At 38.0% G+C, this 23,861-nt stretch overlaps 1 protein-coding gene and 1 long non-coding RNA gene across 4 annotated transcripts in view; one reads left to right on the top strand and one right to left on the bottom strand.

The window, feature by feature from the left end:
• Positions 1-343: 343 nt before the first annotated feature.
• Positions 344-22,547, top strand: LOC309808201. Its single transcript, XR_014294709.1, has 3 exons — positions 344-404; positions 1,913-1,977; positions 22,476-22,547. It is a non-coding gene; the product is annotated as an uncharacterized lncRNA (long non-coding RNA).
• Positions 21,937-23,861, bottom strand: part of ADAM28 (ADAM metallopeptidase domain 28) — a 60,908-nt gene continuing 58,983 nt past the window's right edge. For all 3 annotated transcript variants that reach the window (XM_082628199.1, XM_082628197.1, XM_082628198.1), the window contains one exon: positions 21,937-23,614. Coding sequence is in view for 2 of the 3 variants with exons in the window: in XM_082628197.1 (XP_082484323.1) it covers positions 23,594-23,614 (21 nt within the window). In the remaining variant the exon portion in view is untranslated. The remainder of the gene's footprint in view (positions 23,615-23,861) is intronic.

Raw genomic sequence — 23,861 nt, 5'->3', positions numbered from 1 at the left:
AAACTTAATGGAAGTAAAAGTGAAAATGCAATAGTTTTAAAGCCATCTTTGGTGAACTAGCAGTTTTCCCAATTAATGTGGGAAATATGTGGAGTATGTTGGAAATATCCCTAAAATGCATGCAAGGTAACAAGGTCATTGAATGGAGAGTGGGATTTCAGTTATGACAGATGGTAAAGAGATTGAAGCTGAGGGGTAAGTATATTTTCAGGTGAATAAAGTAAAAGGAATGAGAGAGGGTTCAGTTGGGTTTGCTCATTCATTCAACAAATATTTAGAATTGCTTATGTTCCAGGCTTTGTATAAGGGTTTTGGGAGGTGAGATTCAATAGTATAATTGTGAGGAAAATTACACTGAACAGTAAGTGGAATGGTGCATGAGGGAAAAGAAAATACAGAATTGGGTAAGAGAAGAGTATTTTGGGTATCAACCAAAGAAAACTGCCAGCTATTGCGGACTAGGCTGTATGAGACCAGTCCCCCACTAGTAATATGTTCATGAGCTAGAGAAAAAAATGTATAAAACCTATTAAAATGAGTTTGAGAATAGCTATATAATATGTCTTGGAATTAGGTAAATTGATCTTTTCACTTCTTCCTTTTCAATATTGTTTTAGCTATACTAATTTCTATGCCTTTCCCTGTAAATTTTAGAGTTATCTTGTCTGTATATAGAAAAAAATTCTCATGAGATTTTGATAGGAATTGTGTTGAACCCATGTATCAGTTTGCAAAGAATTGACATGTTACTATACTAAGTCTCCCTAACCATGAATATGGTAGGTCTCCCCATTTATTTAAATCTTCTTTGATATACTGCATCAGCATTTTTTTTTTTTTTTCTTTTTGCGGTATGCGGGCCTCTCACTGTTGTGGCCTCTCCCGTTGCGGAGCACAGGCTCCGGATGCGCAGGCCCAGCGGCCATGGCTCACGGGCCCAGCCGCTCCGCGGCACATGGGATCCTCCCAGACCGGGGCACGAACCCGTATCCCCTGCATCGGCAGGCGGACTCTCAACCGCTGCGCCACCAGGGAGGCCCCTGCATCAGCATTTTTTATTGTTCAGCATATAAATCCTATATATGTTAGACTTACACGCATGTTTAATTTTTTAAGAAACTGCAAATGGGATTGTAGTTTTAGTTTAAGCTTCCTTGTTTTCATTAGCAGTATAGAGAAATAAAACTTATTTACATCTTGTATCTTTCAACCTTGTGGAACTTACTTATTCTAGGATTGTTTTGTAGATTCCTTGAGATTTTCTATATAGACCATCATGTCATCTGCAAATAAAGTTTTATTTTATCTTTTCTGATCTGATTTTTTCCCCCTTACTTGCCTTGTAGCACTGGTTAGCACTTCTACTACACTGATGAATAAGAGTGACGAGAACAGATAGCCTCACCTTGTTCCCAGTTTTAGGAGAAAACACTGAGTTTTTCATCATTAAATATAATTAAATATAATATTATATAATTAAATATAAAAAATTGTTAGAAGTTCTTTAACAAATTAAGGAAATTCCCTTCTATTCCTTTTTTCTGAGGGTTTAATCATGCACTACAGTTGAATTTTATTAAATTTTTTCTTCATTGATTGATATGATCATTTGATGTTTCTTCTTTAGTCTATTAATGTGATTTTTAAATACTGGCTTTTGTTTCTAGCGTGTTAATAGTTGCTGTTTCATGCATCTTTATAAAGACTGGTTTAAAATCTTTGTCAGACGATTCTATAACCTCTGTCATCTCAGTGTTTTCATCTATACTGGCTGATTTTTGTTTTTGTTTTTTTATCATTTAGTTTGAGATACCCACTGTTCTTGGTATAATGAGTAATTTCTTATTAAAACTTGGGCTTTGGAGATATTATGCTTTGAAACTCTAAATATTACTTAAACTTTCTGTTTTAGCTGACTTCTTCCAACACCTCTCTGGCAGGAGAAGGGGGACACTGCCTCATTACTTCCTACTGCAGGTAGAAATCCACATTCTCCACTCTAACTCAACTGACACCTAAAGGTGGGAATGCTTCTTATCATTCCTGGGTAGTCTTGAGGGGGTTCTGGCTCTCCACTAGGTTTCCACTGACACTTCCCTCTCTGGAGAGGTAGGAGCACCTTGTTACTGCTCCCCATATGGTCTCTTGTTACTGCTCCCCATATGGTCTCCATTGACACCTCGGTTAAGGAAGGTGGCCTTGTTACACCCGGGAGGTGATGAAAATCTTGACTCTCCATTAAGCTTCCTCTGACAACCCTGCAGCAGTGAGTGGGGAGGGAGCCCTTCATTATCCCCAGGTAGGAGTAGAAGTCAAGGCTCTCTACCTCATTTCCACTGAGACCAAGGGGAGGGGGCTGTCATGATCATTACTGCCTGGTGAGAATGAAAAAAGCTCAGGCCTCCACTTAGCCTTGTCTGACATCACCCCAGTATGGGGGTCAAAGGGTTCATTCAGCTTTTGCTGATGTAGTTGGAGTGTAGCCATAAATATTTGTGTAGTGTTTGGCCAGAGTAGAGCATTTAAAATTTTCTGTGTTGCTAACCTGTCTTGTTCCTGGTTCTTTGACTAAAATGAACAGACTTCTGTTGAGGATTTTCTTGTCTGTGTCCATTAACATTTCCAAGTTGATGGCTTCTTCAGATACAATCTGGGTGAAAGAAAACCTGGGGAACTCACTATTATGTCCTTACTTGCAGCCCAAGGTCCTAGATATTCTGTCTTCTCTCCACCTTTGAGTCTTATTATGTTTATTTTATATATATTCCACATACGGTTTTTAGTTGTACTTCATGTGAGAAATAGGGAAAAGTACACCTACTCTGTCTTCCAAATTAAATTGTTTTTAAAGGAATTCTTCTGTTTTATCTAAGCTGCTGAATTTTTACTGTAAACTTTTCATACTACTTTGTTATTATCCTTTTAACGTCTAAAGGGTCTGTTGTGATGGCATCACTCTGATTCTTGATATTAGTAATTTCTGCTTTCTCTTTATACTTGATATGTTTGGTAAAAGTTTATCAAACCTTTACCAAATTTCTCTTTTCAAATCAAATTATTACTTTATTCATTCCTTTATTAATTTTTGTGTGCCACTTCATTTTTTCTTATTTTTTATAAGATTTTTTTGATGTGGACTATTTTTAAAGTCTTTATTGAATTTGTTACAATATTGCTTCTGTTCTGTGTTTTGATTGTTTGGCCATGAGACATGTGGGATCTTAGCTCCCTGACCAGGGATTGAACCCGCACTGCCTACATTGGAAGGCAAAGTCTTAACCATTGGACCACCAGGGAAGTCCCTCATTTTTTCTTAATTTTTATAAGTTTAATTTTAATTAATTTATTTTCTTTTTAATTTTTTATTATTTGAATCGATTTTAAATTTCTAACAAGCATTGGGAAGCGATACATTTCTCAGCACTATCCACTATTTCATTTATTTAAAAGAGATAAAAATATCAGTTAAAAATATCTCCTGGGCTTCCCTGGTGGCGCAGTGGTTGAGAGTCCACCTGCCAATGCAGGGGACACGGGTTCGTACCCTGGTCCAGGAGGGTCCCACATGCTGCGGAGCGGCTGGGCCCGTGGGCCGTGGCTGCTGGGCCTGCGCGTCCGGAGCCTGTGCTCCGCGGTGGGAGAGGCCACAGCAGTGAGAGGCCCGCGTACTGCAAAAAAAAAAAAAAAAAAAAAAAAAGAAAAGCTCCTAATTTTATTTTTGTTATTAATTTATGAGATTTTGAAGCATGCTGCCTAATTGCAAAGTATTTGGAGCTTTCCAATGTATCCCATTTTAATGAAATTCTAATATATTACTGTTGTGTTCTGAGAAAATTTTTGTAACATTACAGTCTTTTGAAATATATGAGACATTCATCAACATATTAGTGAAAAATCCATGTTCTCTTAAAAATCATGTGTTTTCTGTGGTTATGAATATAATACTGTACTCATTATTAATTAGGTCATACTAGTTGTCTAGTTGGTAGTGTTGTTCAAGTCTTCTATAACTGTACTCTTAAAATTTTCCAGGTTGTTCCATCAATGCCTGAAAGAGGTATTTTAAATCACCTACCATAATTGTGGATTTACCTATTTCTCCCTTAATGCTTTTTAGTTTGTGTTTCGTGTATTTTTTTTTTTTTTTTTTTTTTTTTTTTTGTGGTACGCGGGCCTCTCACTGTTGTGGCCTCTCCCGTTGCAGAGCACAGGCTCTGGACATGCAGGCTCAGCAGCCATGGCTCACGGGCCCAGCTGCTCCGCGGCATGTGGGATCTTCCCAGACCGGGGCACGAACCCACGTCCCCTGCATCGGCAGGTGGACTCTCAACCACTGCACACCAGGGAAGCCCTCCAGCTGTATTTCTTGTATAAAATCTATTTTTTCTTATATTTATATAGCCACACTAACTTTCTTAAAGAGTGTTTACATGATATGTGTTTTTATAGTCAATTCTATTTTACAGTACTATTGAGTATATGTCTCTCTGGATGTAAATCAAATTTTAAACTTCTTCTGGAAATACTTTTTCTACTTCATTTCTTTAATTTACTGATATGTTCTTCAATTCCATACATTCCACAATTTATTCTATTTTATTCTGTATTTCAACTATGAAGTTTTTCATGCCTAATATTTTTCCTTATTTAAAAAAATATTTTCTTGTTTTATATTTGGAGTAACTTCTCTTATGCCTATTAATATGTTTATTGTTATTTTTGGACCCTCTCTTCTAATATATCTGCTTAGGCTGCCTTATTTTAGGCATTTTGCCTGTTTTCATTTTAGGTATTGTTATTTTGGTGGGGAGAATATGCTATTCTGCTGTTTCCTTTCTCTTTTTTTAATTTTTTAATTTAATTTAATTTATTTTTTTATACAGCACGTTCTTATTAGTCATCAGTTTTATACACATCAGTGTATCCATGTCAATCCTAATCGCCCAATTCATCACACCACTATCCCCACCCCCTCGCAGCTTTCCCCCTTTGGTGTCCATACGTTTGTTCTCTACATCTGTGTCTCAACTTCTGCCCTGCAAAGCGGATCATCTCTACCATTTTTCTAGGTTGCACATACATGCGTTAATATACGATATTTGTTTTTCTCTTTCTGACTTACTTCACTGTGTATGACAGTCTCTAGATCCATCCACATCTCAACATATGACCCAATTTCATTCTTTTTTATGGCTGAGTAATATTCCATTGTATATAAGTACCACATCTTCTTTATCCATTCATCTGTCAATGGGCATTTAAGTTGCTTCCAGGACCTGGCTATTGTAAATAGTGCTGCAATGAACATTGGGGTGCATGTGTCTTTTTGAATTATGGTTTTCTCTGGGTATATGCCCAGTAGTGGGATTGCTGGATCATATGGAAATTCTATTTTTAGTTTTTTAAGGAACCTCCATTCTGTTCTCCATAGTGTCTGTATCAATTTACATTCTCACCAACAGTGCAAGAGGGTTCCCTTTTCTCCACACCCTCTCCAGTATTTGTTGTTTGTACATTTTCTTATGATGCCCATTCTAACTGGTGTGAGGTGATACCTCATTGTAGTTTTGATTTGCATTTCTCTAATAATTAGTGATGTTGAGCAGCTTTTCATGTGCTTCTTGGCCCTCTGTATGTCTTCTTTGGAGAAATGTCTATTTAGGTCTTCTGCCCATTTTTGGATTGGGTTGTTTGTTTCTTTAATATTGAGCTGTATGAGCTGTTTATATATTTTGGAGATTAATCCTTTGTCCGTTGATTCGCTTGCAAACATTTTCTCCCATTCTGAGGGTTCTCTTTTCGTCTTGTTTATGGTTTCCTTTGCTGTGCAAAAGCTTTTAAGTTTCATTAGGTCCCATTTGCTTATTTTTGTTTTTTATTTCCATTACTGTAGGAGGTGGATCAAAAAAGACCTTGCTGTGATTTATGTCAAAGAGTGTTCTTCCTATGTTTTCCTCTAAGAGTTTTATAGTACCCTGTATAAAATTTAGGTCTCGAATCCATTTTGAGTTTATGTTTGTGTATGGGGTTAGGGAGGGTTCTAATTTCATTCTTTTACATGTAGATCTCCAGTTTTCCCAGCACCACTTATTGAAGAGACTGTATTTTCTCTATTGTATATCCTTGCCTCCTTTGTCATATTAGTTGACCATAGGTGCGTGGGTTTACCTCTGGGCTTTCTATATTGTTCCATTGATCTATGTTTCTGTTTTTATGCCAGTAGCATATTGTCTTGATTACTGTAGCTTTGTAGTATAGTCTGAAGTCAGGGAGTCTGATTCCTCCAGCTCCGTTTTTTTCCCTCAAAACTGCTTTGGCTAGTTGAGGTCTTTTATGTCTCCATACAAATTTTAAGATTTTTTGTTCTAGTTCTGTAAAAAGTGCCATTGGTAACTTGATAGGGATTGCATTGAATCTGTAGATTGCTTTGGGTAGTATAGTCATTTTCACAATATTGATTCTTCCAATCCAAGAACATGGTATATCTCTCCATCTGTTTGTATCATCTTTAATTTCTTTCATCAGTGTCTTATAGTTTTCTGCATACAGGTCTTTTGTCTCCCTAGGTAGGTTTATCCCTAGGTATTTTATTCTTTCTGTTGCAATGGTAAATGGGAGTGTTTCCTTAATTTCTCTTTCAGATTTTTCATCATTAGTATATGGGAATGCAAGAGATTTCTGTGCATTAATTTTGTATACTGCAACTTTACCAAATTCATTCATTAGCTCTAGTAGTTTTCTGGTGGCATTTTTAGGATTCTCTCTATATAGTATCATGTCATCTGCAAACAGTGACAGTTTTACTTCTTCTTTTCCAATTTGTATTCCTTTTATTTCTTTTACTTCTCTGATTGCTGTGGCTAGGACTTCCAAAACTATTTTGAATAATAGTGGTGAGAGTGGACATCCTTGTCTTGTTCCTGATCTTAGAGGAAATGCTTTAAGTTTTTCACCATTGAGAATGATGTTTGCTATGGGTTGTCGTATATGGCCTTTATTATGTTGAGATAGGTTTCCTCTATGCCCACCTTCTGGAGAGTTTTTATCATAAATGCGTGTTGAATTTTGTCGAAGCTTTTTCTGCATCTATTGAGGTCATCATATGGTTTTTATTCTTCCATTTGTTAATATGGTGTATCACATTGATTGATTTGTGTATATCGAAGAATCCTTGCATCCCTGGGATAAATCCCAGTTGATCATGTTGTATGATCCTTTTAATGTGTTGTTAGATTCTGTTTGCCAGTATTTTGTTGAGGATTCTTGCATCTATATTCATCAGTGATATTGGTCTGTAATTTTCTGTTTTTGTAGTATCTTTGTGTGGTTTTGGTATCAGGGTGTTGGTAGCCTCCTAGAACGAGTTTGGGAGTTTTCCTTCCTCTGCAATTTTTTGGAAGAGTTTGAGAAGGATGGGTGTTAGCTCTTCCCTAAATGTTTGATAGAATTCAACTGTGAAGCCATCTGGTCCTGGACTTTTGTTTGTTGGAAGATTTTTAATCACAGTTTCAATTTCATTACTTGTGATTGGTCTGTTTATATTTTCTATTTCTTCCTGGTTCAGTCTTGGAAGGTTATAACTTTCTAAGAATTTGTCCATTTCTTCCAGGTTGTCTATTTTATTGGCATAGAGTTGTTTGTAGTAGCCTCTTAGGATGCTTTTTATTTCTGTGGTGTCTGTTGTAACTTCTCCTTTTTCAATTCTAATTTTATTGATTTGAGTCCTCTCCCTCTTTTTCCTGATGAATCTAGCTAATGGTTTATCAACTTTGTTTATCTTCTCAAAGAACCAACTTTTAGTTTTATTGATCTTTGCTATTGTTTTCTTTATTTCTATTTCATTTATTTCTGCTCTGATCTTTATGATTTCTTTCCTTCTGCTAACTTTGGGTTTTGTTTGTTTTTCTTTCTCTAGTTCCTTTAAGTGTAAGGTTAGATTGTTTATCTGAGATTTTTCTTGTTTCTTTAGGTAGGCTTGTATAGCTATAAACTTCCCTCTTAGAACTGCTTTTGCTGCATCCCATAGGTTTTGGATCGTCGTGTTTTCATTGTCATTTGTCTCTAAGTATTTTTTTATTTCCTCTTTGATTTCTTCAATGATCTCTTGGTTATTTAGTAACGTAGTGTTTAGCCCCTATGTGTTTGTGATTTTTACATTTTTTTCCATGTAATTCATTTCTAATCTCATAGTGTTGTTGTCAGATAAGCTGCTTGATATGATTTCAATTTTCTTACATTTACTAAGGCTAGATTTGTGACCCAAGGTGTGATCTCTCCTGGAGAATGTTCCATGCACACTTGAGAAGAAAGTGTAATCTGTTTTTGGATGGAATGTCCTATAAATATCAATAAAATCTATTATGTCATTTAAAGCTTCTGATTCCTTACTTATTTTCATTTTGGATGATCTATTGGTGTAAGTGAGGTGTTAAAGTCCCCCACTATTATTGTGTTACTGTCAATTTCCTCTTTTATAGCTGTTAGCAGTTGTCTTATGTATTGAGGTGCTCCTATGTTGGGTGCATGTATATTTTCAATTGTTATATCTTCTTCTTGGACTGATCCCTTGATCATTATGTAATGTCCTTCCTTGTCTCTTGTAACATTCTCTATTTTAAAGTCTATTTTATCTGTTATGAGTATTGCTACCTCCCGCTTTCTTTTGATTTCCATTTGCATGGAATATCTTTCTCCATCCCCTCACTTTCAGTCTGTATGTGTCCCTAGGTCTGAAGTGGGTCTCTTGTAGACAACATATAGATGGGTCTTGTTTTTGTATCCATTCAGCAAGCCTGTGTCTTTTGGTTGGAGCATTTAATCCTTTCACCTTTAAGGTAATTATCGATATATATGTTCCTATGACCATTTTCTTAATTGTTTTGGGTTTGTTTTTGTAGATCCTTTCCTTCTCTTGTGTTTCCCACTTAGAGAATTTACTTTAGCATTTGTTGTAGAGCTGGTTTGGTGGTGCTGAATTCTCTTAGCTTTTGCTTGTCTGTAAAGCTTTTGATTTCTCCATCGAATCTGAATGAGATCCTTGCAGGTAGAGTAATCTTGGTTGTAGGTTTTTCCCTTTCATCACTTTAAGTATATCATGCCACTCCCTTCTGGCTTGTAGAGTTTCTGCTGAGAAATCAGCTGTTAACCTTATGGGAGTTCCCTTGTATGTTATTTGTCTTTTTTCCCTTGCTGCTTTCAATAATTTTTCTTTGTCTTTAATTTTTGCCAATTTGATTACTATGTGTCTCGGTGTGTTTCTCCTTGGGTTTATCCTGTATGGGACTCACTGCGCTTCCTGGACTTTGGTGGCTATTTCCTTTCCCATGTTAGGGAAGTTTTCGACTATAGTCTCTTCAAATATTTTCTCTGGTCCTTTCTCTCTCTCTTCTCCTTCTGGGACCCCTATAATGTGAATGTTGCTGCGTTTAATGTTATCCCAGAAATGAATGTTGTCTTTATTTCTTTTCATTCTTTTTTCTTTATTCTGTTCCACAACAGTGAATTCCAGCATTTTATCTTCCAGGTCACTTATCCATTCTTCTGCCTCAGTTACTCTGCTATTGATTCCTTCTAGTTTAGTTTTCATTTCAGTTATTGTATTGTTCATCTCTGTTTGTTTGTTCTTTAATTCTTCTATGTCTTTGTTAAACATTTCTTGCATCTTCTCGATCTTTGCCTCCATTCTTTTTCCGAGGTCCTGGATCATCTTCACTATCATTTTTATGAATTCTTTTTCTGGAGGTTGCCTATCTCCACTTCATGTAGTTGTTTTTCTGGGGTTTTATCTTGTTCCTTCATCTGGCACATAGCACTCTGACTTTTCATCTTGTCTATCTTTCTGTGAATGTGGTTTTTGTTCCTCAGGCTGCATGATTGTAGTTCTTGCTTCTGCTGTCTTCCCTCTAGTGGATGAGGCTATCGAAGAGCCTTGTGTAAGTTTTCTGATGGGAGGGACTGGTGGTGAGTAGAGCTGACTGTTGCTCTGTTGGGGAGAGCTCAGTAAAACTTTAATCTGCTTGACTGCTGATGGGTGGGGCTGGGTTCCCTGTTGGTGGTTTGGCCTGAGGTAACCCAACACTGGATCCTACCTGGGCTCTTTGGTGGGGCTAATGACAGACTCTGGGAGGGCTCACACCAAGAAGCACTTCCCAGAACCTCCGCCGCCAGCGTCCCCATCCCCACGGCGAGCCACAGCCACCCCTCGCCTCTGCAGGAGACCCTCCAACACCAGCACGTAGGTCTGGTTCAGTCTCGCCTGGGGTCACTGCTCCTTCCCCTGGGTCCTGGTGTGCACACTACTTTGTGTGTGCCCTCCAAGAGTGGAGTCTCTGTTTCCCCAAGTCCTGTAGAAGTCCTTCAATCAAATCCCACTAGGCTTCAACGTCTGATTCTCTAGGAATTCCTCCTCCCGTTGCCAGACCCCCACGTTGGGAAGCCTGATGGGCTCAGAACCTTCATTACAGTGGGTGGACTTCTGTGGTATAAGTGTTCTCCAGTCTTTGATTCACCCACCCAGCAGTTTTGAGATTTGGTTTTACTGTGATTGCGCCCCTCCTACCATCTCATTGTGTCTTCTCCTTTGTCTTTGGATGTGGTGTATCTTTTTTGGTGAGTTCCAGTGTCTTCCTGTCAGTGATTGTCCAGCAGCTAGTTGTGATTCTGGTGTTCTCACAGGAGGGAGTGAGAACACGTCCTTCTACTCCGCCATCTTGGTTCCTCTTCTCTTTTGAGTTTTTATGTAAACAACTTTTGGCAGTAACCTTTTAAAAGCCTGCTAGTGTTGGAGGGCCTCCTGCAGAGGCAAGGGGTGGCCCCCTCCCACCATGAGGACAAGGACACCAGCAGCAGAAGCCCCAGGAAGCACTCCCTGGCATGAGCCCCTCCAGAGTCTGCATGCATTTGCTTTTTATTCTCTTGTTTTTCCTTTCTTGCCTTCTTTTTGGTATTCAAATTTTTTTAGTATCTCTTTGTAATAGTTTTTTAGATTTTTTTCTTGTTGTTTGCTGCAGACCTTTATATAATTACATTAGTCTTAGCTTGTTAATTATATTGTCCACATCACCTATATATTCTTCCTAATTTTTTGTCTGTTTGAACTATTCATAATCAAAAGGAAGATGTTGAGATCTCTTACAATGAAGGTAAGTTTATCACTTTCCCCTTGTGGTTCTAGAAATTTATTAGGTGTTCAGATGCATAAAATACTACATTTTACTTGGTACCTTTTAAAATTATACAATAACTCTCTTTGTTCCCTACCCTCTCCATCCCTAATAATGCTTTTGTGCCATAAAGTATATATTCTCTGATAATTAGATACCCCAGGTTTCTTTTTATTTATATTTGCCTGATATTTCTATTCCTATCTTTTCACTTTACATGAAATTATATTTTAGATGTCACTTGTAAACTATGCATATCTGCATTTTATTTTTATTCAGTTCATCAATCTTTGTCTCTTAACTTGTAAGTTTAGTTTAATTATATTTATTGTTACTACTGGTATTTTTTGTCCTTGTTTTCATCTTTTCAAATTCTTTCTTTCTTTTTAAATAGTTGATAACTATTTCTCCCCCCAAATAAGATGAGAATTCACCTGGCTTTCATATTCCTTGCTCTTTCCCAAGTCTTACATTTTATTGATATCTTCTAGACTTATACTGTCCAAAAAGTAGTCACTAGCCACATGTGGCTATTAAGATTAACATTAATTAAAATTAAATACAAGTTAAACGTTCAGTCTCTAAGTCATAGAAGCCATATCTCAAACATACAATAGCTATGTGGCTAGTGGCTCCCATTTACAGGGTGAAAATGTAGAATACTTCCATCATAACCGAAAGTTTTCTTGAATAGAATTGATCCAGACTTTCAAATCAGGGAAATTATGGATATACTTTGTGGGAGGGGGCTATAACTATTTTCTTTTAGGATACATACATTTTATCAAGATGTTTAGTCATCTCTGCTTCATATATTTCTTGTGGTGTACTCTGGATTTTTTTTTGGTCTTATTTATTAATTTATCCCAAAGGCTTTTCAAGTGGGTCTTTGTGCAGTCAACTTCTGTAACCCCTGATGCTTGAGAATATTGTTGAATCAAACCCTTATAATTAAATAGAGTTTGGTTGGGTATAAAATCCTAGTTCTAAGTTTTTTCCTTCAAAACTTTAAAATTGCTATTGTATTTCCTTCATGAATCTATTACAGCTGTTGGAAAATGTGAGGTCAATGAAAATCTTTTTTTTTTTCTATGTGATATGCTATTTCTATTGGAATCACTGGATTTTTTTCTTTGTTCTGATATTCCTAAATTTGTCATAAATTTGCTAAGGGCAAGATTTTTTTTTTTTAATGTTTTGCCTCCCTTCCCCCTTTGACTCTCCATGGCTTTTCTCATATAGTGCTCTTTTGTCTTTCTTAAGTCTGGAAATTTCATCTCCATTATTCAAGTATTTACTTATCTCCCCTTTTTTGAGATATCATTTTTCTGGGATTTCTATTATTTGGACTTTAACATTTTTACTTCTACCCTCCATAATTTTTGGCTCTCCTTTTTTTAAAAATAATTCTTCATAATTTTTTGGTTCTTTCTGGAAAAAACTTTTTATTTGGTCTCTGCAGTTTACTGATTTGTTCCTCAATTCTATCCATTCTCTTATTTATTCTATTTTATTCTGTATACTTCAACTATTAAGTTTTCTTATACCTCATTTTCCCTTGATTCCTTTCTTTATGTTTTCTTGTTCTAGTTTCATATTTGAACTATCTTCCTTTACTCCTATTAGTATGTTTATTATTATTTTTGTCTCCTCTCTTCTAATATTTCTGCCTAGGTTGGAATCTGTAATCCAACATATTGCTTGTCTTTGGAAATGTTTGTTTCCCTAATGTGTTACTTTTGGGTCAGCTACCTCATTTTTACACAACACTATTGCTTATTCTACTAAGACATGCATATAGAGAAGGACAGCCTCAGATATTGTCAGCTAGAAAAGCTAGAAAGTGGGAAGTTGATGCATCTCCCACGGGGTGGAAACCCTCAAATACAAAGAAACAAGCCAATTACTCCCCACCCACAGACAGCTCTCAGACCTTCACGTTTGCCCCTAGAGAAAGAGCATTAGTAAGATAAACTCCTTAGATGTTACTTCCTTTGTCAGTTTAGAGCGGGTGAGGTGAGAAAGCAACTGTTAAGGATTAGTTAGTCTCATTTCCTCTGGAATCATACTGCTCAGGGTTTCTCTATTGCCCTGATTTTATCCCTGAGTCCACCAGGACTAATCCCAGTTGGAGCAGATATAATACACAACACTGTGTATTCAAGGCAAAGCTGGCAAACAGCCAGAAAAGCTCAATACGGTCTGTTCCTCTTTTACCCTCTTACAGATTTCCAAGCTGCCTCCTGTTCCAAGCCAAAGCTGCACACAGAAATCTTAAAACAAATCCACCCCCACTCCCACATTATCTGGGGAAGTCTTCCAGCTTCCTTAAGTTCTCCTGGGACTAAAGAAATAGCCAGATGTGCCATATCAGCTTATTTTCTTGAAATGACTGGATGATTTTTAAATGTAAACAAGATATGCATGTTTTCTTTCCTCACTAAATTTACCTAGAATTAGATCATTCAGCTGAATGGGTCCTTTAAAATCCCTTTCTAATTACAAAACCTATTTGTATCAGCCTAGCTTCCCTTTTCTCTCTTTACTTCTCCATTTTGTGTTTTAAGAAGAAAGCAGAAGTCTAAACCAAACAGCTCTTGTATCTTTAGTTGTGAGACCCACCTATTGCTAATGGAGGTATTATTTGAGGTCATCTGAGTCACTGCATGGAAGATTTACCATCTCAAGAGATATTAGAAGGACTCAAATATAAGTTTTATTATGACATTATCTTCAGCTGCAACAAAATAAAAGGTTCCTGGATCAGTTCAAAAGGCTATGTTTGGCAAATAAGCATATGAAAACACTCAACATCATATGTCATGAGGAACTGCAAATTAAGGCAACAATAAGATACGACTACACACCTACTAGAAAGGCCAAAATCCAGAGCACTGACAGTATCAAATGCTGGGGAGGATGTGGAACAACAGGAACACTCATTCTTTGCTGGTGGGAAAGCAAAATGTTTCTGCCACTTTGGAACACAATTTGGAGTAACCATACAATCCAGCAATCTCTTTCCTTGGTATTTAGCCAAATGGATGAAACTTATGTTCACACAAATACCTGAATATGGATAATTATAGAAGCTTTTTCATAATTACCAGAAGTTGGAAGCAACTAAGATATCCTTTAGCAAGTGAATGGATAAATAGACTGTAGTACATCCAGAAATGCAATTTTATTCAGCACTGAAAAGAAATGAACTATCAAGAATGAAAAGACATGGAAGAAACTTAAATGCATATTGCCACATGACAGAAGCCAATCTGAAAAAAGTTACATACTTTATGATTCCAACTCTATGACATTCTGGAAAAGGGAAAACTTTGGAGACAATAAAAGGATCAGTAGTTGTCAGGGGCTTGGGGGAATATTATTTGGCCTTAAGAAAGGAAGGAAATCCTGTCGTATGCAACAACATGGGTGAACCTGTAGGACATTATGCTAATTCATGAAATAAGTGAATTATAGAAAGACAAATATTGCATGATTCCATTTATGTGAGATGTCTGAAATAGGCAAACTCTTGGAAGCCAAGAACAGAATTGTGGTTGCCAGAGGCTGGGAGGGGAAAATGGGGAGTTGCCAATCAATCGGTATAAAATTTCAATTATGCAAGATGAATAAGAACTGGAGAGCTGCTGTCTAATATGTACTTACAGGTAACAGTACTTTGATGTACATTTAAGTATCTGTTAAGAGGACAGATGTCATGTCAAATGTTCTTGCCACAATACATTTTTAAAAATTTATTTTATAAAAAAGAGTATGGACTTCAGCACCAGGTGTGAGAGAGAAAAGAGTTAAATTTTAACAAGGAGATACTTTCATAGTAAACAGCATACCATAATTTTCTTCTGCTTAGGGATTTAGTTTCCATGACAATATTACTTATTTTTTTTGTTAGTTTCTGCTTTATAACAAAGTGAATCAGTTATACATATACATATGTTCCCATATCCCCTCCCTCTTGCGTCTCCCTCCCACCCTTCCTATCCCACCCCTCCAGGCGGTAACAAAGCACTGAGCTGATCTCCCTGTGCTATGCGGCTGCTTCCCACTACCTATCTACCTTACTTTTGGTAGTGTATATATGTCCATGCCTCTCTTTCGCTTTGTCACAGCTTACCCTTCCCCCTCCCCATATCCTCAAGTCTGTTCTCTAGTAGGTCTGTGTCTTTATTCCTGTTTTACCCCTAGGTTCTTCATGACATTTTTTTTCTTCTTAAATTCCATATATATGTGTTAGCATACGGTATTTGTCTTTCTCTTTCTGACTTCCTTCACTCTGTATGACAGACTCTAGGTCTATCCACCTCATTACAAATAGCTCAATTTCGTTTCTTTTTATGGCTGAGTAATATTCCATTGTATATATGTGCCACATCTTCTTTATCCATTCATCCGATGAGGGACACTTAGGTTGTTTCCATCTCCGGGCTATTGTAAATATTGTAAACATTTTGGTACATGACTCTTTTTGAATTATGGTTTTCTCAGGGTATATGCCCAGTACTGGGATTGCTGGGTCATATGGTAGTTCTATTTGTAGTTTTTTAAGGAACCTCCATAGTGTTCTCCATAGCGGCTGTACCAATTCACATTCCCACCAGCAGTGCAAGAGTGTTCCCTTTTCTCCACACCCTCTCCAGCATTTATTGTTTCTAGATTTTTTTATCATGGCCATTCTGACTGGTGTGAGATGATACCTCATTGTAGTTTTGATTTGCATTTCTCTAATGATTAAAGATGTTGAGCATTCTTTCATGTGTTTGTTGGCAGTCTGTATATCTTCTGTGGAGAAATGTCTATTTAGGTCTTCTGCCCATTTTTGGATTGGGTTGTTTGTTTTTTTGTTATTGAACTGCTTATAATTTTTCGAGATTAATCCTTTGTCAGTTGCTTCATTTGCAAATATTTTCTCCCATTCTGAGGGTTGTCTTTTGGTCTTGTTTATGGTTTCCTTTGCTGTGAAAAAGCTTTGAAGTTTCATTAGGTCCCATGTGTTTATTTTTGTCTTTATTTCCATTTCTCGAGGAGGTGGGTCAAAGAGGATCTTGCGGTGATTTATGTCATAGAGTGTTCTGCCTATGTTTTCCTCTAAGAGTTTGATAGTTCCTTGCCTTACATTTAGGTCTTTAATCCATTTTGAGCTTATTTTGGTGTATAGTGTTAGGGAGTGATCTAATTTCATACTTTTACATGTCCCTGTCCAGTTTTCCCAGCACCACTTATTGAAGAGGCTGTCCTTTCTCCACTATATATTCCTGCCTCCTTTATCAAAGATAAGGTGACCATATGTCCGTAGGTTTATCTCTGGGCTTTCTATCCTGTTCCATTGATCTATCTTTCTGTTTTTGTGCCAGTACCATACTGTCTTGATTACTGTAGCTTTGTAGTATAGTCTGAAGTCAGGGAGCCTGCTTCCTCCAGCTCAATTTTTCGTTCTCAAGATTGCTTTGGCTATTCGGGGTCTTTTGTGTTTCAATAGAAATTGTGAAATTTTTTGTTCTAGTTCTGTGAAAAATGCCAGTGGTAGTTTGATAGGGATTGCATTGAATCTGTAGATTGCTTTGGGTAGTAGAGTCCTTTTCACAATGTTGATTCTTCCAATCCAAGAACATGGTATATCTCTCCATCTATTTGTATCATCTTTAATTTCTTTCATCAGTGTCTTATAATTTTCTGCATACAGGTCTTTTGTCTCCTTAGGTAGGTTTATTCCTAGATATTTTATTCTTTTTGTTGCAGTGGTAAATGGGAGTGTTTTCTTGATTTCACTTTCAGATATTTCATCATTAGTGTATAGGAATGCCAGAGATTTCTGTGCATTAATTTTGTATCCTGCTACTTTACCAAATTCATTGATTAGCTCTAGTAGTTTTCTGGTAGCATCTTTAGGATCCTCTATGTATAGTATCATGTCATCTGCAAACAGTGACAGCTTTACTTCTTCTTTTCCAATTTGGATTCCTTTTATTTCCTTTTCTTCTCTGATTGCTGTGCCTAAAACTTCCAAAACTATGTTGAATAAGAGTGGTGAGAGTGGGCAACCTTGTCTTGTTCCTAATCTTAGTGGAAATGCTTTCAGTTTTTTACCATTGAGGATGATGTTGGCTGTGGGTTTGTCATATATGGCCTTTATTATGTTGAGGAAAGTTCCCTCTGTGCCTACTTTCTGCAGGGTTTTTGTCATAAATGGGTGTTGAATTTTGTCGAAAGCTTTCTCTGCATCTATTGAGATGATCATGTGGTTTTTCTCCTTCAATTTGTTAATATGGTGTATCACATTGATTGATTTGCGTATATTGAAGAATCCTTGCATTCCTGGAATAAACCCCACTTGATCATGGTGTATGATCCTTTTAATGTGCTGTTGGATTCTGTTTGCTAGTGTTTTGTTGAGGATTTTTGCATCTATGTTCATCAGTGATATTGGCCTGTAGTTTTCTTTCTTTGTGACATCCTTGTCTGGTTTTGGTATCAAGGTGATGGTGGCCTCGTAGAATGAGTTTGGGAGTGTTCCTCCCTCTGCTATATTTTGGAAGAGTTTGAGAAGGATAGGTGTTAGCTCTTCTCTAAATGCTTGATAGATTTCACCTGTGAAGCCATCTGGTCCTGGGCTTTTGTTTGTTGGAAGATTTTTTATCACAGTTTCAATTTCGGTGCTTGTGATTGTTCTGTTCATATTTTCTATTTCTTCCTGATTCAGTCTTGGCAGGTTGTGCATTTCTAAGAATTTGTCCATTTCTTCCAGGTTGTCCATTTTATTGGCATAGAGTTGCTTGTAGTAATCTCTCATGGTCCTTTGTATTTCTGCAGTGTCAGTTGTTACCTCTCCTTTTTCATTTCTAATTCTATTGATTTGAGTCTTCTCCCTTTTTGTCTTGATGAGTCTGGCTAATGGTTTATCAATTTTGTTTATCTTCTCAAAGAACCAGATTTTAGTTTCATTGATCTTTGCTATCGTTTCCTTCATTTGTTTTTCATTTATTTCTGATCTGATTTTTATGATTTCTTTCCTTCTGCTAACTTTGGGGTGTTTTTGTTCTTTCTCTAATTGCTTTAGGTGCAAAGTTAAGTTGTTTATTCGAGATGTTTCCTGTTTCTTAAGGTGGGATTGTATTGCTATAAACTTCCCTCTTAGAACTGCTTTTGCTGCATCCCATAGGTTTTGGGTCATCGTGTCTCCATTGTCATTTGTTTCTAGGTATTTTTTGATTTCCTCTTTGATTTCTTCAGTGATCACTTCGTTATTAAGTAGTGTATTGTTTAGCCTCCATGTGTTTGTATTTTTTACAGATCTTGTCCTGTAATTGATATCTAGTCTCATAGCGTTGTGGTCGGAAAAGATACTTGATACAATTTCAATTTTCTTATAAATTTACCAAGGCTTGATTTGTGACCCAAGATATGATCTATCCTGGAGAATGTTCCATGAGCACTTGAGAAAAATGTGTATTCTGTTGTTTTTGGATGGAATGTCCTATAAATATCAATTAAGTCCATCTTGTTTAATGTATCATTTAAAGCTTGTGTTTCCTTATTTATTTTCATTTTGGATGATCTGTCCATTGGTGAAAGTGGGGTGTTAAAGTCCCCTACTATGAATGTGTTACTGTCGATTTCTCCTTTTATGGCTGTTAGTATTTGCCTTATGTATTGAGGTGCTCCTATGTTGGGTGCATAAATATTTACAATTGTTATATCTTCTTCTTGGATCGATCCCTTGATCATTATGTAGTGTCCTTCTTTGTCTCTTCTAGTAGTCTTTATTTTAAAGTCTATTTTGTCTGATATGAGAATTGCTACTCCAGCTTTCTTTTGGTTTCCATTTGCATGGAATATCTTTTTCCATCCCCTTACTTTCAGTCTGTATGTGTCTCTATGTCTTAAGTGGGTCTCTTGTAGACAGCATATATATGGGTCTTGTTTTTGTATCCATTTAGCCAATCTGTTTTTTTTGGTGGGAGCATTTATGATATGTATGTTCCTATGCCCATTTTCTTAATTGTTTTGGGTTCGTTATTGTAGGTCTTTTCCTTCTCTTTTGTTTCTTGCCTAAGGACTTTCCTTTAGCATTTGTTGTAAAGCTGGTTTGGTGGTGCTGAACTCTCTCAGCTTTTGCTTGTCTGTAAAGGTTTTAATTTCTCCATCAAATCTGAATGAGATCTTTGCTGGGTAGAGTAATCTTGGTTGTAGGTTTTTCTCCTTCATCACTTTAAATATGTCTTGCAAGTCCCTTCTGGCTTGCAGAGTTTCTGCTGAAAGATCAGCTGTTAACCTGATGGGGATTCCCTTGTGTGCTATTTGTTGTTTTTCCCTTGCTGCTTTTAATATTTTTTCTTTGTATTTAATTTTTGACAGTTTGATTAATATGTGTCTTGGCATATTTCTCCTTGGATTTATCCTGTATGGGACTTTCTGTGCCTCCTGGATTTGATTAACTATTTCCTTTCCCATATTTGGGAAGTTTTCAACTATAATCTCTTCAAATATTTTCTCAGTCCCTTCCTTTTTCTCTTCTTCTTCTGGAACCCCTATAATTCGAATGTTGGTGCGTTTAATGTCCCAGAGGTCTCTGAGACTGTCCTCACTTCCTTTCATTCTTTTTTCTTTATTCTGCTCTGCAGTAGTTATTTCCACTATTTTATCTTCCACCTCACTTATCCGTTCTTCTGCCTCAGTTATTCTGCTATTGATCCCATCTAGAGTATTTTTAATTTCATTTATTGTGTTGTTCATCATTGCTTGTTTCATCTTTAGTTCTTCTAGGCCCTTGTTAACTGTTTCTTGCATTTTGTCTATTCTATTTCCAAGATTTTGGATCATCTTTACTATCATTATTCTGAATTCTTTTTCAGGTAGACTGCCTATTTCCTCTTCATTTGTTAGGTCTGGTGGGTTTTTATCTTGCTCCTTCTCCTGCTGTGTGTTTTTCTGTCTTCTCATTTTGCTTATCTTACTGTGTTTGGGGTCTCCTTTTTGCAGGCTGCAGGTTCGTAGTTCCCGTTGTTTTTGGTGTCTGTTCCTAGTGGCTAAGGTTTGTTCAGTGGGTTGTGTAGGCTTCCTGGTGGAGGGGACTAGTGCCTGTGTTCTGGTGGATGAGGCTGGATCTTGTCTTTCTGGTGGGCAAGTCCACGTCTGGTGGTGTGTTTTGGGGTGTCTGTGGACTTATTATGATTTTAGGCAGCCTCTCTGCTAATGGGTGGGGTTGTGTTCCTGTCTTGCTAGTTGTTTGGCATAGGGTGTCCAGCACTGTAGCTTGCTGGTCGTTGAGTGAAGCTGGGTGCTGGTGTTGAGATGGAGATCTCTGGAAGATTTTCGCCGTTTGATATTATGTGGAGCCGGGAGGTCTCTTGTGGACCAGTGTCCTGAAGTTGGCTCTCCCACCTCAGAGGCACAGCACTGACTCCTGGCTCCTCAATTTGGGATGATTTGTTGTCTATTCATGTATTCCACAGATGCAGGGTACATCGAGTTGATTGTGGAGCTTTAATCCACTGCTCTGAGGCTGCTGGGAGAGGTTTCCCTTTCTCTTCTTTGTTCTCACAGCTCCTGGGTCTCAGTTTTGGATTTGGCCCTGCCCGTGTGTAGGTCGCCCGAGGGCGTCTGTTTTTCCGCTCAGACAGGACAGGGTTAAAGGAGCCGCTTCGGGGACTCTGGCTCACTCCGGCGGGCGGGGGGGGGAGGGGTACAGAGGTGGGGCGAGCGTGCAGCGGCAGAGGCCAGCGTGATGTTGCACCAGCCTGAGGCGCGCTGTGTGCTCTCCCGGGGAAGTTTTCCTTGGATCCTGGGGCCGGCAGTGGCGGGCTGCACAGGCTCCCCGGAAGGGGGGCGTGGACAGTGACCTGCGCTCGCACACAGGCCTCTTGGTGGCGGCGGCGGCAGCATCCCCGGCGTCCCGCGCCCGTCTCTGGAGCTCCTTTAAGCAGCGCTCTGAATCCCCTCTCCTCGCGCACCAGGAACCAAAGAGGGAAGAAAAAGTCTCCTGCCTCTTCGGCAGGTCCAGACTTTTCCCCGGACTCCCTCCCGGCTAGCCGTGGTGCACTAACCCCTTCAGGCTGTGTTCACGCCGCCAGCCCCAGTCCTCTCCCTGCGCTCCGACCGAAGCCCAAGCCTCAGCTCCCAGCCCCGCCCGCCCCGGCGGGTGAGCAGACAAGCCTCTTGGGTTGATGAGTGCCAGTCGGCCCCGATCCTCTGTGCGGGAATCTCTCCGCTTTGCCCTCCGCACCCCTGTTGCTGTGCTCACCTCCGCGGCTCCGAAGCTCCCCTCTCCGCCACCCGCAGTCTCCGCCCGCGAAGGGGCTTCTAGTATGTGGAAACCTTTCCTCCTTCACAGCTCCCTCCCACTGGTGCAGGTACCGTCCCTATCCTTTTGTCTCTGTTTATTCTTTTTTCTTTTGCCCTACCCAGGTACGTGGGGAGTTTCTTATCTTTTGGGAGGTCTGAGGTCTTCTGCCAGCGTTCAGTGGGTGTTCTGTAGGAGTTGTTCCACGTGTAGATGTATTTCTGGTGTATGTGTAATATTACTTATTTAGCAGATCAAGAATAGTAATATTGTATTAGTGTTGAGCAGAATAGCAGACTGTCCAGGGCTAATTGCTAAGCAATGTCTAAAGTTGTCATTGGCAAGGGAAGGTCTTTTTCTGGAAGCAATATATAGCGGTGATGACGAAGTTGAAAAGCATGTGCCCTAATAATAGGAGCAGCTACTTTATTCGTCAGGATGGCTTCTGTCACAAATAAGAGCAAATTTAACTTGAAATGGCTTAAACAATAAGAAAATTTTATTGGTCATGCAACAGAAGTCCCAAGAAAGTACATGGTGATGCAGGCAGTCATGAATCTACCAGTTCATGACATCATTAAAAGACCAGGTTTTATTCTTTTCATTTTTCTGCTCTCTCTTATTCAGTATAGCAGCCATGCCCTCATAATCACAACATGGCTGCAACAATACCAGATAGTATATCCAAATAGCCAGAAGGGACAAGGATATCTTTCCTAGAAATTCCCCAGCATATCTCCTGTCTTGTCCCACTGGCAAAAAAGGGGGGAATGGGGGTAGGGCGGGTTAATATACTTACCTCCAAATCAATCAACCACTGGTAAAGGAAATGAGATTATTGTGATTGACTTAGAGTGATAGAAATGTATCCAGGAGATGGAGTTAGGATTATCTTTTTTGTTTAAATTTTTTATTTTATATTGGGGTGTAGTTGATTTACAATGTTATGTTAGTTAGTTTCAGATGTACAGCAAAGTGATTTAGTTATACATATTCATTTATCTATTCTTTTTCAGATTCTTTTCCCATATAGGTTATTACAGAGATTATCTTTTCATGCATGCATGAAAATGGAAATGCATATGGAAAACTGAACAAAATTTGGCTTCTGAAAAGCAAGAAAGGCGTTTTTGGTAGGTAACCTACAATGTTTGTTCCATCACCTGTCATCTAAGCTGATGGTTGCTGTGGGCAATGTGATTCCAGTGTTGACAAACCATTTGATTACTTTTAAAATGCTGGAGGTCTGGATGTTTATGTACGATCTCCCAAGTTTTAAATATTGGCAGTACATTCAAAACAAACATTAAAAGATACTTTTTGGCCAAAATCATTGAGGCCAAATAAAATAAATCTGCAGTCCAGACACATCCTGCTGGTCAGCAGTTTACAACTTCTGGTTTACGTTACTAATTTATTTAACTAAAACTTTTTCTACTTAGAAAGTAATGTTCACTTTAAGCTTACCAGTAACTGAATTATACAAATTTCTATGAAAAAAAATTTAATTAATAAAGTCTTCATCAGCTGTAGTGAACTTCCAATGACACAGCTAATAAGAATTCCAAAAGATAATGTAGGGTAGGAAAAAGACATGATATAAACCAGAGAACGGTTGTATAATTTTCTTTGTAACTGAGGGTTCTAATTTGACAGTTTCAGGGTTCAAACAATTAAGCTATTGCTAGTTGTGGAATAAGGAGTATACAATTTTCTCCCATCCTTCCCAGTTTCCTGTGATTTCTTGTTTTTTGTTTTCACTAGAGGGTGAATTAATTCCTACTGAATGAGAAAATCAAGGTACTCAAAACCCTTTAACAAATATTAGTCAACATCACAGTAAAAAAGGGGGGGTGTGTGGGAAAGGTTAGGAAATTCACTTAATTAGAGATTTCAGCTTTATAGCTCTTTCTTTAGAGCCATCCTCTTTTCCATGAGTATAGAGAACAGAAAATTTTAATTCATACAAAGATTATCAAGAGTATGTCTCGAAAGTTTTATGTCTTCAAAGTATAATCAAGAAATAGGAACCTCCTTGAGTGTCCAGAGCGATATTAGTACATTTCTCTTCCATCCAGATTGTCCAGTCTTCTAACTTGATCATTTACCCACCAATCCTTGCTTAGCTGTTACTTCAGACTTCTGGATTGGAGCCCTAAAAAAAGACAGAACTCTTAAATAATGAACTTATCCTAAAAATTTCGATATTACATAACTTTGAACTATTAAGAAATTAAAATGATTTCTCTGTAGTCACTCTTCCTATTCTGTAGCTTATTTGATACTTGACCGTGAAGGAGTGGAAACATAAGAGGGTAGAGAAAGGAGAGAAAAACATCACACTGGGATTCAACTATCCACCTGGCCACTTATCAGTTGTAGAGGGTGGGGCATCAGGAGAA

This window comes from Mesoplodon mirus, assembly GCF_964341445.2.
Source record: "Mesoplodon mirus genome assembly, chromosome: 1".
Taxonomy (NCBI): domain Eukaryota; kingdom Metazoa; phylum Chordata; class Mammalia; order Artiodactyla; family Ziphiidae; genus Mesoplodon; species Mesoplodon mirus.
The sequence above is the reverse complement of the archived record's forward strand: the minus strand, read 5'-3'. Positions and strand labels throughout refer to the sequence as shown.